Source organism: Seriola lalandi, unplaced genomic scaffold (genome assembly GCF_002814215.2).
Source record: "Seriola lalandi dorsalis isolate HSWRI2012SDOR001 ecotype SW California unplaced genomic scaffold, Sedor1 jcf7180002052130, whole genome shotgun sequence".
Classification (NCBI taxonomy): Eukaryota; Metazoa; Chordata; class Actinopteri; order Carangiformes; family Carangidae; genus Seriola; species Seriola lalandi.
Window position 1 is genome coordinate 628643 of NW_019522683.1, and position 17127 is coordinate 645769.

General features: G+C 43.7%; 2 protein-coding genes across 2 annotated transcripts in view; one reads left to right on the forward strand and one right to left on the reverse strand.

The window, feature by feature from the left end:
- The window catches only part of fbn3 (fibrillin 3), a 67405-nt gene extending 55271 nt beyond the window's left edge, over positions 1–12134 (forward strand). Inside the window, exons 41-65 of the mRNA XM_023400069.2 lie at positions 96–245; positions 370–441; positions 538–663; positions 1589–1714; positions 2260–2385; positions 2563–2679; positions 3027–3155; positions 3295–3414; positions 3775–3897; positions 4031–4183; positions 4292–4357; positions 4463–4588; positions 4986–5105; positions 5196–5318; positions 5483–5614; positions 5732–5857; positions 6064–6270; positions 6559–6684; positions 6854–6976; positions 7256–7372; positions 7463–7591; positions 7743–7862; positions 8495–8726; positions 8902–9055; positions 9165–12134. Of these exons, the coding sequence (XP_023255837.1) occupies positions 96–245; positions 370–441; positions 538–663; positions 1589–1714; positions 2260–2385; positions 2563–2679; positions 3027–3155; positions 3295–3414; positions 3775–3897; positions 4031–4183; positions 4292–4357; positions 4463–4588; positions 4986–5105; positions 5196–5318; positions 5483–5614; positions 5732–5857; positions 6064–6270; positions 6559–6684; positions 6854–6976; positions 7256–7372; positions 7463–7591; positions 7743–7862; positions 8495–8726; positions 8902–9055; positions 9165–9542 (3521 nt within the window). The 3' untranslated portion in view covers positions 9543–12134. The remainder of the gene's footprint in view (positions 1–95; positions 246–369; positions 442–537; positions 664–1588; positions 1715–2259; positions 2386–2562; positions 2680–3026; positions 3156–3294; positions 3415–3774; positions 3898–4030; positions 4184–4291; positions 4358–4462; positions 4589–4985; positions 5106–5195; positions 5319–5482; positions 5615–5731; positions 5858–6063; positions 6271–6558; positions 6685–6853; positions 6977–7255; positions 7373–7462; positions 7592–7742; positions 7863–8494; positions 8727–8901; positions 9056–9164) is intronic.
- Positions 12135–12203: 69 nt separating this feature from the next.
- Positions 12204–17127, reverse strand: part of LOC111650221 (cortexin-1-like) — a 14994-nt gene continuing 10070 nt past the window's right edge. Inside the window, exon 2 of the mRNA XM_023400070.2 lies at positions 12204–14941. Within this exon, the coding sequence (XP_023255838.1) occupies positions 13369–13749 (381 nt within the window). The 5' untranslated portion in view covers positions 13750–14941 and the 3' untranslated portion in view covers positions 12204–13368. The remainder of the gene's footprint in view (positions 14942–17127) is intronic.

Sequence of the window (17127 nt, forward strand, 5' to 3'; positions counted from 1 at the left end):
TTGGACAATAGAAGGTTCATTCTTAGAAAAGAATTACGTTTCTAAAAGTTATTATTTTGGGACTGACTCTGTCATCTGTCCTTCTTGTAATGCAGACATGAGGAAGAGTGTGTGCTACCGTAACTTCAATGACACATGTGAGAACGAGCTGTCCTTCAACATGACCAAGAAGATGTGCTGCTGCGCCTACAATGTGGGAAAGGCCTGGAATAAGCCATGCGAGGCCTGTCCTACTCCTGCTACCTGTGAGTGTCCGACACAAAGGGACCACCGCTTCACACCAACATACACTAACACAATTGTTTATATATCACTGTATGAATACTTTTTCTTCCACTCACTACGTCTCTTCTGTCCTGACTGTTTCAGCTGAGTACCAGTTACTGTGTGGTAACCAGGCTCCTGGCTTCATCATTGACATCCACACTGGCAAGCCGATTGGTAAGGTCACCTTCACATGCTCAAACCAAGTTGTGCACATTAAACGGCGTGAATTATTTTTGATAACGTTCTTCGATTGTGGTTGTTGTTGTGCAGACATTGATGAGTGTAGGGAGATCCCGGGTATCTGTGCCAATGGAGTGTGTATAAACCAGATCGGGAGCTTCCGTTGTGAATGTCCCATGGGCTTCAGCTACAACAACATACTGCTCATATGTGAAGGTAAAACTCACCTTCTCCTCTCCCTCACGCTTCCTTTTCACTTCCTTGTGTCTCCTGTAACAAGGGAACATTAACTACCTGAGCTGAAATGTCATTTTTATCCACACAGAGTTAGCATGAGATAATGTGTGCATGGTGATGTTTCACAGAGTTCCTGCTCTTTTTTGGTTTTTTTTTCTGTTTCCTGTGTCTCACTCTCTACCTACACACAAATACGTACACGCACATACCCACACCTCGTACACCTGTCTTAGTGGGAATTCGTCACTGACCCTTACCCTAACCTAAACCAAACTGTTTCTAACTCTAACCCTAACCCCCAAACCAAGTCTTAACATCTAAACTTGTGGAATCCAGCATTTTGGTCTCTGCAAAGCTGTCGGTCCCCACAAGTATAGTGGGATCCTGGTTTTCAGACCCCATGAATAAAAGCTCACACACTTTTACCCCACCACACAGCGTCTCATCTTCTGACCCCGTTGCTGAATCACTGCTTGCTAATGTGTCACTTATATACTACACAGTATATACTTGCTGCTGGCACGTGCACACACACACACACACACACACACACACACACACACACACACACACACACACACACACACACACATAAATACAAATACACTCACTCACTGGCCAAGAGGCACTTTTACAAGCAGTCCACTCAGCAGAGGTACTGCTGCCTCTTCCCACATGAATTATGCCCTTGTAAAGACAAGTGTAGTGGCTCTGAATGGGAACACCTGCCAGGACCTTCAGTCATCCAGAACCTGCCAGCGACTGTCTGATCTGTACCAGAGCCAAAATGGCACTGTGGTGTTTTTTCTCCTGCTGTCCACAAGCTGACAGTCTGCTCTGACCAGACAGTTATAGATCCTGTGATTGATGTCCACTGTTTCTCTCTTTCTCCCTCCCTCCATAGATATTGATGAGTGTAACAGTGGGGACAACCTGTGCCAACGTAACGCCAACTGTATCAATATTCCCGGCAGCTACCGCTGCGAGTGCTCGCCAGGCTTCAAACTGTCTCCCAGCGGGGCCTGTTTGGGTGAGTGCAGCCTGGTCTGACAGGCCTTACAGAGGTTTCCCATCTTAAGATACCGAGGAGGAAGACAGATAGACTGATTGTGTAGGTTTGTGAGGAATGTGTGACAGGGGCATCTCTTGTTCAGAGAAAATTATTAGCAATTGCATTTACGTAACAGTGGGAAAGCTGCTGAGATAGGTAAGTTCATATTGGCTGTTTACTTAACTCTAGTTTATGAATTGAGTGTATATAAAGTGGGATTGATGTAATGTGTATAATATTAGTGCTGAAAGTATTAGTTGTGTGACAGGAAATCCTTAACAATATGGAAACCAAATCATTATTTAAGTCCTGTTTTGTGTGATTGTAAATTAAACATCATTGTGTTTCGGACTGATTGTCAGACAGAACAACTCATTTGAACCTTTGATCGGCATTTTTTCTGACATTTTAAACACTAAACAGTGAAATGAAAAATGAATCAGCAGTTTAATAGATAAATAATTGTTAATTGCAACCCTTTGCAATATGTTAATCTACTTTCCATTTCTTTTTCTTTCTCTCAGACCGTAATGAATGCCAGGAGATTCCAAATGTGTGCAGCCATGGAGAGTGTATTGACACACAGGGCAGTTATCGTTGCATTTGCCACAATGGTTTCAAAGCTACTGCTGACCTGACCATGTGCATGGGTGAGAAGGACACTGTAAAACTATAGTTATACACAAAACACTTTGTTTCATGTAATCCTGCAGACTGTATCAAGAGTCACCACATAATAAACACATTTTTTACATGTGCCATTATGTTTTCTAGCACTGTACTTAACCTTTTTTGATCCTAAATTTTGTTCTCTGTGTTTAATTTAGACGTCGATGAGTGTGACCGACAGCCGTGTGGCAATGGAACCTGCAAAAATACAGTAGGATCCTACAACTGTCTCTGCTTCCCCGGGTTCGAGCTCACACACAACAACGACTGCATGGGTATGGATCATTTACTGCTCATCTAGTGCTTTCCTTTAAAGTGTTTACCTGCCATATATTTTTCATATACTTTTTTTGTAGCATTACATTTGGACTGACATGAAATGAAATTCATAAAAGTCATAAAAGTCGACTGTGTTTTGACTTTTCTTTGGCTTTCTATGGAAATGTATCACAGTACGTTTAAAATTATATCTTTGAACTCTGGTGGTGTAACACAAGCCAGCTTTGATGATGCCAGGAAAATCATGGATTTTTCCCTGTTGTTGATGTGGTTGTTTATGGGTATCCAAAATCAGAGGAACGCCTTGAGAGTCCTAATCCTCTCAATGTTCATGTTTTTACAGACACAGATGAGTGCAGTGCCCTCCAGGGCCAAGTGTGCAGGAACGGCCAGTGTATCAATGGACTTGGTTCCTTCCAGTGTTTCTGCCACGAGGGTTATGAGAATACTCCAGATGGGAAGAACTGTGCCGGTAAGTCAGCAGTTTTAATGTGAAAAGTGTAGCACTGTAAGTGCAAGGTGGGGGTATATATAAACTTCAATGCAGTACAGTTTGTCTGACATATACAAACATGCATTTTCTGATTCCTATATTGTCCTGTTTTTCGCAGATATCAACGAGTGTGTGAGTCTGCCCGGCACTTGTTCTCCAGGAACGTGTCAGAATCTGGATGGATCCTTCAGATGTATCTGCCCTCCTGGATATGAGGTGCAAAATGACCAGTGTATAGGTAAGGCACACACACACACACACACACACACACACACACACACACACACACACACCTACAGGGACAGACACACTTAAATACAAGTTAAATACTCACACATACTCAAAGCAGCCTGTTCAAATAGCCAGAGGCCTGATAAGCACCTGTACTTAAACATCAGGGAGTCAGAGACATTAGTGATGAGGCCATCTGCTCCAACACACACACACACACACGCACACGCACACACGCACACACACACACACACACACACACACACACACAAACACACACACTCAAGAAGTACACACCGAGCATACACCACTATTCTCATCTCCCCTCCTCCTCCTCACCATCCCCCTTTTTCTTCTCCTTTCCCAGATATCAACGAGTGTGAGGAGACCAACATCTGCCAGTTTGGCACCTGCACCAACACCCCAGGCAGCTTCCAGTGCTCATGCCAGCCGGGCTTCGTTCTCTCTGACAACAAACGGCGCTGCTACGGTGAGACAAGCTGTTAGTCAACATTAGGGCACAGCGGACGGTGTTGAAGAATAAATAGGCAACTGTCTGTTCATAGAAAAAAAAAAACCAGAATCCTGGATTTACTGGAATTTTTTTTTTTCTCTTTTGGCAGATACCAGAGAGAGCTTCTGTTTCACCAAGTTCGACGCAGGGAAATGCTCCGTCCCCAAAGCCTTCAACACCACCAAGGCCAAGTGCTGCTGCAGCAAGATGCCTGGAGAGGGCTGGGGACTCCCCTGTGAGCTGTGCCCACGAGAGAGCGATGGTGTGTGACACGGACACACACATGTTGTAATGAAGTCATATATGTACACACTATGATATCTGTAGAGTATATAAAGCTGACCTTCTTTTTGTTTTTTGGTGTTTCCAGCTGCTTTTAACACTCTGTGTCCCTTCGGCCACGGAGCCCTGCCTGGACCGGGTGACGCTCGTGAAGGTGCGTGCTGCAACACTGATCGAATCCCTCGAATCTAAAGGAGGTCTTGTACAAATTTTTTATTTTTTTTTTTAAAATATGCTAATCCACTCTTGCTCTCTCTAGATATGAATGAGTGTCTGGATAACCCGGGCATCTGCCAGAATGGTATTTGCATCAACACAGATGGTTCGTTCCGCTGTGAATGCCCCTTCGGATACAACCTGGATTACACTGGAGTCAACTGCATTGGTGAGATGCTCTTCGCATGCTTTTCACATAATTCATGCTCTGCCACCAACTGATAACATAACAGTTTTAGTAATCCTTGATTCACATAAGAAGAATCAAGTGTTTTGAGTATTAGCAGGTGAACAGAAAAAGAAAAATCGATGGCCACAGGACTTCTTTTTATGAACTACAATCTCGAGGAGCTTTATTGCTGTGCCACAGCCTTTATCACCAAAATCAATATTAGCAGCCACGTCTGATGTTATTTTCCTAGCGCCCGAGTTCGGCTTTTTCCTGCTTTACAGCCTGATCTCATTTAAGCTACTAGTGACTGCTTTTAAAATCTATGGTACAATATAAATGTGTCATTGCTTTTTGATTGCCTCCTCTATCTACCCCTGCTCTCCGTCTCCTCCAGACACTGATGAGTGCTCCATCGGAAACCCATGTGGGAATGGAACCTGCACCAACGTGGTGGGAGGTTTCGAGTGTTCATGCCAGGAGGGCTTCGAACCCGGACCCATGATGACTTGTGAAGGTCAGTCATCGTTCAACACATTTGCACAAGATCATTTATAAGTCATAAAATGAAAATGAAACCACCCTGTCTCTCTCTCACTGATTTCAGATATCAATGAGTGCTCCCAGAATCCCCTGCTTTGTGCCTTCCGTTGTGTCAACACCTTCGGCTCCTACGAGTGCATGTGTCCCGCTGGCTATGTGCTGCGAGACGACCAACGCATGTGCAGAGGTGAGAGGACACAGAGAGATTTCTTGTGTCACGTTTATCTGCTGGACTCCTCTTGCTTTTCTGTGTTGTAGTAATTCACAACACTGAAACAGGATTTAACAGTTTTCATTTTAGCTGCCTGTTGTAGTCATACCTATTGGCCATCTCTCACTGTCCCCCTCCAGACCAGGACGAGTGTTCGGAGGGTCTTGATGACTGTGACTCCAAGGGCATGACCTGTAAAAACCTAATCGGTACCTTCATGTGTATCTGCCCTCCCGGCATGCAGCGCCGACCAGACGGAGAGGGATGTATGGGTGAGTAAAAAACGCAAAGTTAGAGGTTTACATCAGTCCTCGCAGAGTAGCTGCTGTCCTGTTTTTCCTGTTCTTCACTCTCTTCATCCTCCCATCCTTTGCTCTGTGTGCTGGCAGACCTGAACGAGTGTCGCGCCAAGCCTGGCATCTGTAAGAACGGGCGCTGTGTCAACACGGTGGGAAGTTACCGCTGCGAGTGCAACGACGGCTTTGAGCCGAGCTCCACTGGAACTGAATGTATTGGTAAGATCGCTACTGCTGGAGAACATGTTGTCAGACTGTGGGGGTGAAGAAGCCATAACTGAAGCTGTGCTCACACTCTTCTTTGAAATTCAGCTGAAGAATTGTAGACAGTTGCTCCCTCACTGACCCAAAGTCTCATCTCAATTGGTTTATTTTGTTTTTTGAAATAGATGAATAATCTGTCTGTCTTTCCTCCATTTCCTCAGACAACCGAAAGGGCTTCTGTTACTCTGAGGTTTTGCAGACCATGTGCCAGCAGTCGTCCACCAACAGGAACAGTGTGACCAAGTCTGAGTGCTGCTGTAACGCGGGCCGAGGCTGGGGGTCACAGTGTGAGCTCTGCCCGCTGCCTGGCACCGTTCAGTACAAGAAGATGTGCCCACTCGGACCCGGCTACACCACCGACGGAAGAGGTGAGGATAAACTATAACACCAAGTGATAATATAGTTTTAGCAAAACGTATGTTTTATTTCTCACATCTTTGCTTATTCCATTTTTTTTAAATTTTATTTATTTTAACCACAATAATCTTATAAATTAGTTAAACTAACTAGATAGGTAGAATTAAATTTTGCATTTGGGATCTACACCTAGTGAGTTGAGGTACAACAAGTGAAATGCAGCTACAGAAAGAAAGCAGACACACTGTGAGTATCTGTCTGATCTGGATCGCTTTCCAAAATGTTTCTGTTTCCTCCAGACATCAACGAGTGCCAGGTGATGCCAGATCTGTGTCGAAATGGTCAGTGCATCAACACCATTGGATCCTTCCGCTGCCACTGTAATGTGGGATACAAAACTGACTTCACAGCAACCTCCTGTGTTGGTATGAGCTCTGATCTGTATCCTGTCCCTCCCTCTCGCTTGTTTTCACTCATTTTGGTTTTAAAAGTCTTTACAGATACAGATAATATTGCCACGGAATTTCTACATTTCATTGATAACGCTGGTATGAGTTTACGAAAATTTTTCATTTTCTTGTCTGCGTATTACAGATATGGATGAGTGCGCTCTGTCTCCGAAGCCCTGTAACTTCCTGTGTAAAAACACTGAAGGCAGCTACCTGTGCTCCTGCCCCAGAGGATACAGCTTACAGCCTGATGGAAAGACCTGCAAAGGTATTAATTTAATTGACAGTATTTGTTCATGTGTTAAAACATTGATTTGCTATCCATGGGTAAATAACTCCATAAACATTATGAGATATTATTTTAATGATCTTTTTTATAGTCAGCTATTGTAGTAATCGTGTTACTTCCAACACAACAGGGGGTCTGGGTTCTGTTTATTGCTTCACTATATTGATAATTGCTCTAATATCATCTTTACAAGCTCAACGGCTTGGAGGCTTCATCTCTCTAATGTAATTTTGGTTTTCGTGCTTCTTTCCCTCCAAGATCTGGACGAGTGTTCAACCAAGCAGCATAACTGCCAGTTCCTCTGTGTCAACACTATTGGCGGCTTCACTTGCAAGTGTCCTCCCGGCTTCACCCAGCACCAGACCGCCTGCATCGGTGAGTCCACAACAGGAGACGATCGGTGTCACTCTACCCCCAAAAAGAAGTTTGTATTAAGGTCTTAAGTCTTGTCTTTTCTGTTTGCAGACAACAACGAGTGTACGGGTCAGAACAGCGCGTGCGGTTCAAGGGCCTCTTGTGTCAACACGCCCGGCAGCTTCAACTGTGAATGCTCGAAAGGTTTCTCCTTGGACACCACAGGCATCGAGTGCGAGGGTGAGCAGATCCGATAACCCTTATATTTGGTCGGACATAGTTCAGAGAGTTCTGCTGAGGTGTTTGTGACCGAGGAAGGGGAAGGGAGGCTAGGTGTCACTGCTGATAATGAGAAATTATTATAATAAGTCTTTATTTTACTTCCCCTCAGACGTGGATGAATGCAGCAGCAACCACCGCTGTCAGCACGGCTGTCAGAACATGCTGGGAGGTTACCGCTGTGGCTGTCCTCAGGGCTACGTGCAGCACTACCAGTGGAACCAGTGTGTGGGTGAGTTGCTCTGACTCTTGAGTCCGTGACTTTGTCGTCATGACAGTAATGAACAAAAAAGTTTTTTTTTTAAGTCTTACTATGAGACTGCAACTACATGTTTGTGTGTAGTGTAATTTAATGTACAATGCCCTGTTGTGAAATGTGGTAGAAATTCAAAAATAAACAACTCTCTGATCAAGTTTCTTATTAAACCATTAATTGATTCATCAAATTCCCTGTTACTTTGAAATATATTATTATCATAGGCCCATATTTTATCAAATTGTACACCTGAGTTGTGAAAAAAAAAAAGAAAATATATCAGGATAATCATATCATATTAATATATAACAGTCCTATTAGAGCATCTGCTGTTCACCTGGCTTAAAGGCTCTGCTTCATGCTGGATGGATAATAACAAATGGTACAAAAAACAAGATTTTCTGCTTAACCTCTCTCAATATGAAGGCATTATATAGACGGTGCACTGGAATTTCATCTTTCTACCAACACACCAAATAGCATAAAGCAATTGTGCGTATCATCATATGTCTGCTATATGTGACAGTATTGCTTCATGCAAAATATTGTTAATCACATACTCACCTTATCGTCCGTCTCTAAACTTTTTCTTCTCTTCTTTCCTGAAGATGAAAACGAGTGTCAGGCAGGAACGGTGTGTGGCTCTGCCTCCTGCTACAACACACTGGGCAGCTTCAAGTGTGTGTGTCCCTCTGGCTTTGACTTTGAGCAGGGCGCTGGCGGCTGCCAAGATGTGAATGAATGTTCCACAGGCACCAATCCATGTATCTACGGCTGCTCCAATACCGATGGAGGCTACCTGTGTGGCTGTCCTGGAGGTTTCTACAGAGCTGGACAGGGGTGAGGGAATCAAACAGTGGTGTCACGAAAGTTTTTTTTTTGGACTAATTCCTGGTTGCAACATCTTACCACAAGAAAACATTTCACCCTGTTTCATGTCAATGAATTTGACGTGAAGTTCACTCCTCATACTCAGCACACTGACCTCTGTTACTCTGTGTCTGTCTCCATCCAGTCACTGTATGACAGGCTCGGGTTTCCCAGGCCAGTTTGCGGAGGGTGAGGACGATGACAGTCTGTCTCCTGAGGCCTGCTACGAGTGTAAGATCAACGGAGGAGGAAAGAGTGGACGACACAGACGCAACACTGATGGAAATGAGCTAAACCGGGTACGTGTGTTCACAAACTTCTTCTTCTTCTACTTTTGGTCATAGTTCCTGCCCGTTTCAGATTTGCTAAACAATTCAGTGAACTCCTCTGGCCCTGTCATCACTTTAGGAGCCAGCAGTGAGCATGGCCAGCATGGACACCCAGGGCTCCATCCCCATGAACATCTCCCTGGCTTCACTGCTCAACAAGGAGCCTCTACTAGAGCTCCTTCCCGCCCTGCAGCCCCTGGAGCACCACGTACGCTACGTCATCACCCACGGCAACGCTAATGAACACTTCCGCCTGCTGGAACGCCGCGACGGAAAGAGCGTGCTCCGACTCGGCAAGAGGCCGCCTCCTGCAGGATCCTACCGGCTGGAGATCGCCAGCCTGCGGCTGTTTGGGCCCCGGAGACTATCCCAGCTGGAGGAGCAGCATGACAGTGACTACCTACAAGGGGAAATAGGAGACGCCCTGCGCATCAAGCTCCACATCCACCTGCACTGAGCTCAGAGTGTTCTCGTAATCCTGCCCTGGACTGATTCCTAAAGCCTTTGAGTCTTAACCTGCCCTTTTATCCAATAACTCCTCTTCCCAGCCGCCCCCTGCAGGAACATCCCCACCAGCAGGGGGTGATTAATCAAGGGGCTTTGAAAGACTGAGTCAATCAGCCCAACTCTACCACCACTTTGTTACTGTTCATGTTATTATATGTTCATGTTTTGTGTTTTTTTTCTTTTTTTTTTTTTAACCCTGACTACACTTCCTTTTGCGCCCCTCCACTCCTACCCGACCTAGCACTCATTCTCCACTGAGAGATCCAGTGGAGGCGATGGCAGAGAGGTGTCCTGGTGCTTGGACCACAGCACCTTATACAGACAAAATAGCAGACAGATGGCCCACAAGTCCATGAAGCACTTTGGTAAACAAGCAAGTTTTTTATCAGAAATGAAGTGCTGAGAGTGGCCAAAATTATCTTAACGCAGCATTTATGGTGGTATTTAAATCACTGTGTATTATAAAGAAGTTATATTAAGGCTAGAGATCAGAGGTCAGGTGCCGTCATGGTGGTCCAAGGACTCGTTCACCTCTCTGTGATCTCGCTATGAAATAAAAAAAAAAAATCACAACACTGGGGAACAAGGTTTGTCAAGTCGGCCCCTCTCAGTATTGTAGTGTGTCATTTAATGTATTTGTGCTGTTTGAAAAATGTTAACACGAAGGACTGCAACATTTACACAGCATTTCAGGTTCTTAAGTCCATAGCGGTCTGTTTTATAGCTGGATGCCAACCAATTTTCACATGAGAAAAACAAGCAAGCTTTGTTCTGCTCTGATGTGACCGACTTTTGTCCCGCCTGCGGGCAGCGGCAAGCAGGGATCAGCATGTTTGCGTGCGTGTGCTGTCATGTTTGGTTACCTCAGTACTGGACACCATGCTGTGATGCCAACTTCAAAACTAAAGAGGGTGCTAGTGTCCCTCAGCATCCATCATGAGCAGGGAATACACCAGTTAGTAGCTTGTAGACTTAAAAGACGATAGATCAGGTCACGTTTGTATTTATCCTTTAAGGGATTAAGATTTCAGGTGCACTGATTCTGGACCTGATAGCCAGATTTCCAAAGTCCAAAGTCTCTTTCGCTCGTCGGCTTGTCAGAGACTTGTAGCATCTCCTTTTTCTGCGTTTTTACTACAAACTCCTGAACATCAATGCAGAGCTGCGGCCGACAGCTGGCGTTGGGAGGCTGAACTTGACAATAAGCTGACTTTATCTGACCTTACCGTGAGCTCGATGTCTGAGGTCTGAGCCTCGTCTGCAACACAAAGAGACACACAGCTGAATACACTAACCGTCTCAAAGGTACATGACATGTTAACATTACATAAGCTGTAACTAAAGGTAGTGCTTTACAGTGTAAGTGCACACACAGGTGAACATGAAACTTCACGGAAAAAACGAAACAAATATCTGTCAGGTCTGTCATCTTTCATTTCTCATGATTTTTTTTTCTCTCAAAGAGAAAAAAGGTGCTAGATAATACCATCTCTTACGCTGTACAAAGACAGTGCAGTCTTGAATCTGGATTGCAAAAAGTGACCTTTTTTTTTTTTTTGCTAGGTTTTATTGTTGTGTTTGTTTGTCGTTTGTATTGTCTTGGTGCTGAAAAACCAATATTATCAAACTTGCTTCTTGAAAATTAAATTGTATATTTTTAAGTGAAATGTAGATTTTTTTTTTTTTTTTTAAAACGTCAAGGCTGCCGAAACAAATACTCACAGTAAACCCAAGACTGAAGGCCTTTAGTGCTGTTGACTTTGTTTTGTTGAGAAAAAAAAAAAAGAAAAGAAAATGCAGCATCTTCTTTGTTGATAACTGACGATGATGTCAGACTTTGAGATCATCGACATTCCCATCGTCTATTATCATACAAGCTTACACTGTCTGTACCATGCAATGATCAATTCAAACAAAACCATCTCCAGATACGACCTATGGTGCTTAAGGATAATCTTTTTCTCTTAACAGTCAAGGTTGCTGCACTGACCCACAGCCTAGGCAATGTTTATAACACATAACCATTTTTCTAACCTGGGAGCCTTTGTATACTTTGTATCTTTATTGTCAGTTTGTAATTTTTCTTTTATTTGCCACTATGTTTAAAAAAAAAAAAAAAGAAGGCATTGTGTTGCATCTGCTTACTGTATCTCAGCTTCAGTGTCAAACTTGAAACAATATACTGTCATCATCTGCTTGCATTGAAATATCATTTGCTTTATAACTCAGAAAACAAGGAGTCTGATGTTTCGGTAGGTCAAATGTTCAGCACAAGCCTGAAGCCTGTTTATACTGAAGTCTAACTGAAAGCTGAAATGACAATCACCCAGTCACACCACATCTGTTTGTTGAGGATCAATAAATCAATCAGCTATTATGGAATATTTTTTAATATCCTAAATGATCATCTTTGTGCAAGACGAAAACCAAAGATTTGTGACACCAAATGGCAGTCTGTAAAATTAGAGTGATTCATATCATATTGTAAACTTTTTGTCCAGTGACATAAATGGCAATAAAGTATTGTGGGTTATATTTTTAAGTCTTGTGCGCCAGAGTTTTTCTTTCCTCTCAGTGCTCATGGCTTACAAACGTGACACACGATGACAAGTAAGTAGTAATCGTTTTTATTTAATTTCCAACATGAACAATGTGGACCCTCCACACAGTCCAGCTCTCAGTGGAAATTAGAGAAGAGTAATTGAAGAAGAAAATCTTTTTATTGTCACTGATTCAACGCAGTGTATCAAAAACAAAGCAGATAGTCAGAAAAATATGTAATTATAAAACACAAAAAAAGCAAAGCTACCTGCTTTGCTTCCTTCTAAGAGGTGGCTGCATGACTACCTCAAAAATCTAGTCTATCTAGTCAATACAGTAAGAGGAAAAGGACAGAAAGATAGCAAAAAGGAGACTCCCAAACTCGAGTCAAGAATAGAAAAATAAAGCCTTTTTTGCCTAGAGGTTGCTGTTTGCTTCATCACCACACTTGGCAGGCTGACTAAAGCAAAGGACAAATTCTACTTGCGGTAATAAGAGATTATACAGTTTCAATATGGCTTCTCAGTTATAGACACAGTAACACACAAAACATACACGGACAGATACACGGAAGATTTTATGGAGACATAAACTACCTGCTCTGGCCTTAAAAAGCATCTGGAACTGCAGTGCTGCCTCGAGGATCAGTGTCCCAAATCAAAACAAATGTGAGGATTTGTGCGACGTGATCAGCAATTAACATAAGGATGCTTTGTAATGGACCTTGGTTCATTAAAGGGGCATCTGCTTAAGTGTAAACTCCTTCATTTAAGTTCTGCCTGTGTCCTGCGTGTTGAGAGTTCTCATCAAAAATGTGGCTTTGAGGTTCTAAACTACGTTGTGATCTGACAAGCGGTGGGATTTGGAAAAACCTAGCCCTAAAGTGAGGTTGTGAAGTGGCGGCATGTTAGCCTTGTACATTAGGTCAGGTTAAGGCAGCTGTGCAGCTCATTATTTCTGTTTTCTTCCCGGTCAAACATCCGAGTTTGGGCGAGTGAGTGTTTGGCTTGCAGGGTGTGGCTCTTGATGAACCAGACTTGTTATACTGCATATTTACAGTTCTGTGATATAAACCAGGCATCTTCCAACATCAGGTAAACCTCCCTCTAAGAGTGCATTCACAATCATTTGCATTGTTACTGTCCATCTACACCTCTAAATTAGACTACGCCGTACAGGATCATGTCTGTGAACAATGAAATATTCCCTCTACCACACCCTGTTGACACATCACCCTACACCAGTGCATAATCAAACTGACCCCTCTCCAGCCCCTCCTTGTGGTCAGTCCAGGATGATGCAGGCATGCGGCTGTAGGGGTCCAGCAGGATCCTGAAGCACCTGACCAGCAGGAAGACCAGGAACAGCATGAGGAGGCCTACGAAGGCCAAGGCGGTGCGTTGCTCAGTATCCACCCCGACCAAGGCCAGAGGGGGGCTGCTGCTGCTGCCACCAGGACTGCCGGGGAGGGAGGAGCCGGCCGGGGACAGCAGCAACTCGTAGTCAAGTGTGGGCACATCGTTCATCCTCCACGGGACCCGAAGGCAGGGCTTGCACACTGACTGGATAGTTGGTGTGTTGGGAGGAGGTGCAGAGAAGGAAGGGAAGGTGTTCATGAGGGGCGGCGCAGACACAGAGGCCAAACTGGAGACTGGGAGTTTGATTTTGAGGCTAAATAAAAAGGAAGTTTACCAGTTTTGTATTATAGACTGTTTGTTGGGTTAAGATGTTAGGTAGCCTAAGTTAGCAGGTAGTTAAGAAGTAAGAGGACCGCAGACAGCAGGACTTGCACACACGTTTTCCTCCGGTGGCCAGTTTATTTTGTCAAATCTAGGTCAGTCAAAGTGGCATGACCCAGACAGGCCTGACCCTAATCTGCTCTGACAATGTGACAGACACACACGCACACACAGGCACTTCTCAATTAATACAATACGGACTACTTTTTAGTGTCACACATTTTGAAGAACTGACTAAACTGTCTAATGAAGCTCTATGGTTTGAGTTTGAGTGGCTGACCCTCAGGCAGCAAATTTTTTTTTTTGAGTATTTATCAGGGCCACTCTGCCACATTGGCTCTCATTCTCACTCTCAATCAGAGCAGACAGGATGTGACACTGCCTCGATAATGAAAACACACGTGTCTGATCACAGTCAAGGTCAGTTCTCGATGGGTGTTTAATGTTGTGCAGATGGACTTCTAACACCCAGTTGTGTATAGCTGTTTAAGTGCGTGTCTGGGTGTTGTGTCACTGAAATAAGAGCCAGACACAAGTGTTATAAACACCAGATTATCTGAAGCATCTGCAGACGCCAGCAACCCCAGGTGTTGGTCCGTGTGCGCACATGTGTAGGTGTTTGTGTGTGGCTAATTAGATCAGGAGGTTAGTGGATCGATGGCCCTGAATATAAAACGGTGAATCACCTCTTCTGATGCTGCTAAATGCAAAGCTAGTTGGAGCGTGATAAGTGGGTCAGAGCTGTCAGGTGCTGAAATAAGTTTCTTTCACTGTCTCCCTTTGGGATGATCTCTTCAAAAACCGCCTCTCTTGTCAAGAAGAGAACCAACAAGAGGTAGAAAATTAGTTAGAATCTTCTGAGGAGGTGAGCTTGTGTTGGTGAAGTCGTGAGTCGAAAAATAAAAGTGGCTTCATCCAGTTTGATCTTCAGTCTACTGAACGCAGAATGTGTTTAGGGCAGCCCTTCCAACTGTGTTCCCGACATGACGGAGGGATGTTAACAGAGTTGTTGTCGCCAGATGTTGCTGGTTAAGCCGAAGAATCACTGCAGCTCCTTAAAAATCTCCATCTGCAAGCATAAGAGCCACCTGGTTAGAAAAGAATTGAGATAACTGTCCAAAAATCTCACTAATGACTAACTAATGAAGCTCTAATGAGGACATTTACTTTGTGCCATATAACATCAGTGCACAGTCAAATCCCTCAAATAAAACTACAGGCATTGCGCAACTTTTCCATTATTGTTTCTACCATGAGGAGAAGATTAAGTCATTCCTCCCTCGTTTCATCATATGATGTGATTATTAGGACCCTCTGCGCAATAAGTGATAGTGACAGTGACATTAGCCGTCTGTGGTGAGAACACAGCACCAGCATCCCCTGTAATGACACTCAATTAGCAAGCCGATTATGGTGTCATTACTGCCACATTAGCAATAATGAATGCGTGATTATAAACACAGATACCGCAATACATCACCCTCATTTGTCAGTGCACTGTTACAGTAGGCCATTTGTTCACTAGTTGACCCCCCCTTCGTTCATTTGATCACATGATGGACAGAAAGACAAAGTGTCGTGGAGGTTCATTAATAATCTAAAATCACATCTCGTGTAGCGGATCAGGTTTGAAATCATTGAGGAAATGCGATATGCAAACCATTTTTACCTGCTCGCCCGTCTGAATAGAGTGGTGACGGGGCTATTTGCTTAGACAAACGTGATACGCAGAGATATGGAGAGCACTCTGTGTGTGCGTGTGTGTGTGTGTGTGTGTGTGTGGGGGGAGATGCTGAGGAGACACAAAGGTGAGTGGACACAGAGAGAGAGGGGGGAAGAGACATTAATAGTAAGTGCTTTTAAATTTTGTTAATTTATTAAAGAGGGTTGATGAAGAGAGGCGCAGAGAAGGTAGATTTGAATTTATAACATTAGTTATTGTCTTTAAGACAAGAAAACATTATGGATAAAAAGAAAGACAAGTGACTCAATGTATCAAAATAAAAATAGGAACATAGGATGGACAGAGAGCATGAAGGTTGATAGAGGAGGTAAAAATGGATGAATAGAGCAGAAGTTCCTGTGGTGGACGGGCAGCAGTACAGAGGAGAGAGGAGAGGTTTGCTGGCACAAAGTGGACTGACTCTCCTCTGCATGACCATGGCAAAATGCCTTTTCCATACACTCTCTGTCTTTCTCTCTCTGTCTCATTCAGTTCAAAGGTTTTCTATCTGCTACTTCATCAGCCAGTGTCTCCAGGGTGTGTGGTGCACCAGACTCAGGCTGGCGGCAGGATGACACACCTGGGAGTTGGCACTCACACTGTGAATGAATGTGCACTTTTGTGTGTGTACAAACAGACCTGCTGTGTGTGTGTGTGTGTGTGTGTGTGTGTGTGTGTGTGTGTGTGTGTGTGTGTGTGTGTCACTGCCTCTGAGTGATGTGAGTTGCAAAACTCAAAAATAGGTCAGAAAACCTTGAAACTGTTTTCAAGGACACTATTACAACTGACACCGTCACACAGCTGCAGCTCCAGGTCAGAAATGCTTTCAAACTCTTATCAACTGCTGTGAGACTTTTTTTATGTTGATAGTTTTGAAATCAAACTTTTTTAGCTTATTAGGGGTAATGTTGTTCATCAGTTACTCTATAACTCTTCTTTTATGTTCTTACTTGCCAACAGTAATCTTTGCATCTATATAATATGACAGATTGTATTGTGGGATTGCTAGCAGAAAGCAATACATGCCATGGACACAGGAATTTCTATCGGCACATACATTTCTCCGTCAGAACTCAGACAATCAAATGAGATGGCAGAGGGTCAATATAGGTATAGACCTGTCTCACAGCAGACACTTTGACCTGTCGTAGCTAGAGAAGCACATCAGGTGTCCCAATAAACCATTACACTGAGCCAGCATGCACAATAGCAGGACCCTGGAACTAGTTCACCTAAATGGAATGTGGTTATTTATAATGTTATCAATTAGAACTGTGCTTTTCCTGCTATGACAGCTCAAAATGTCTGCTGTGAAAAGGCTTGTTTTACATGACGTCAACCAACTTAGTAAGTCAGTTAGTTTCCTTTATTATCCTTCATCACAACTAAGAATGGTTTTATTTCTACCACCCATACAGCTGCAGCAAAACTAATAGCAGGGTAAGAGAACTGTCAATCAAGTTCAATTTGTGCATGGCCACATATCCCTCAGAAGAGGCAACAAGTGAATATACCTGTGTGATGAAAACTGT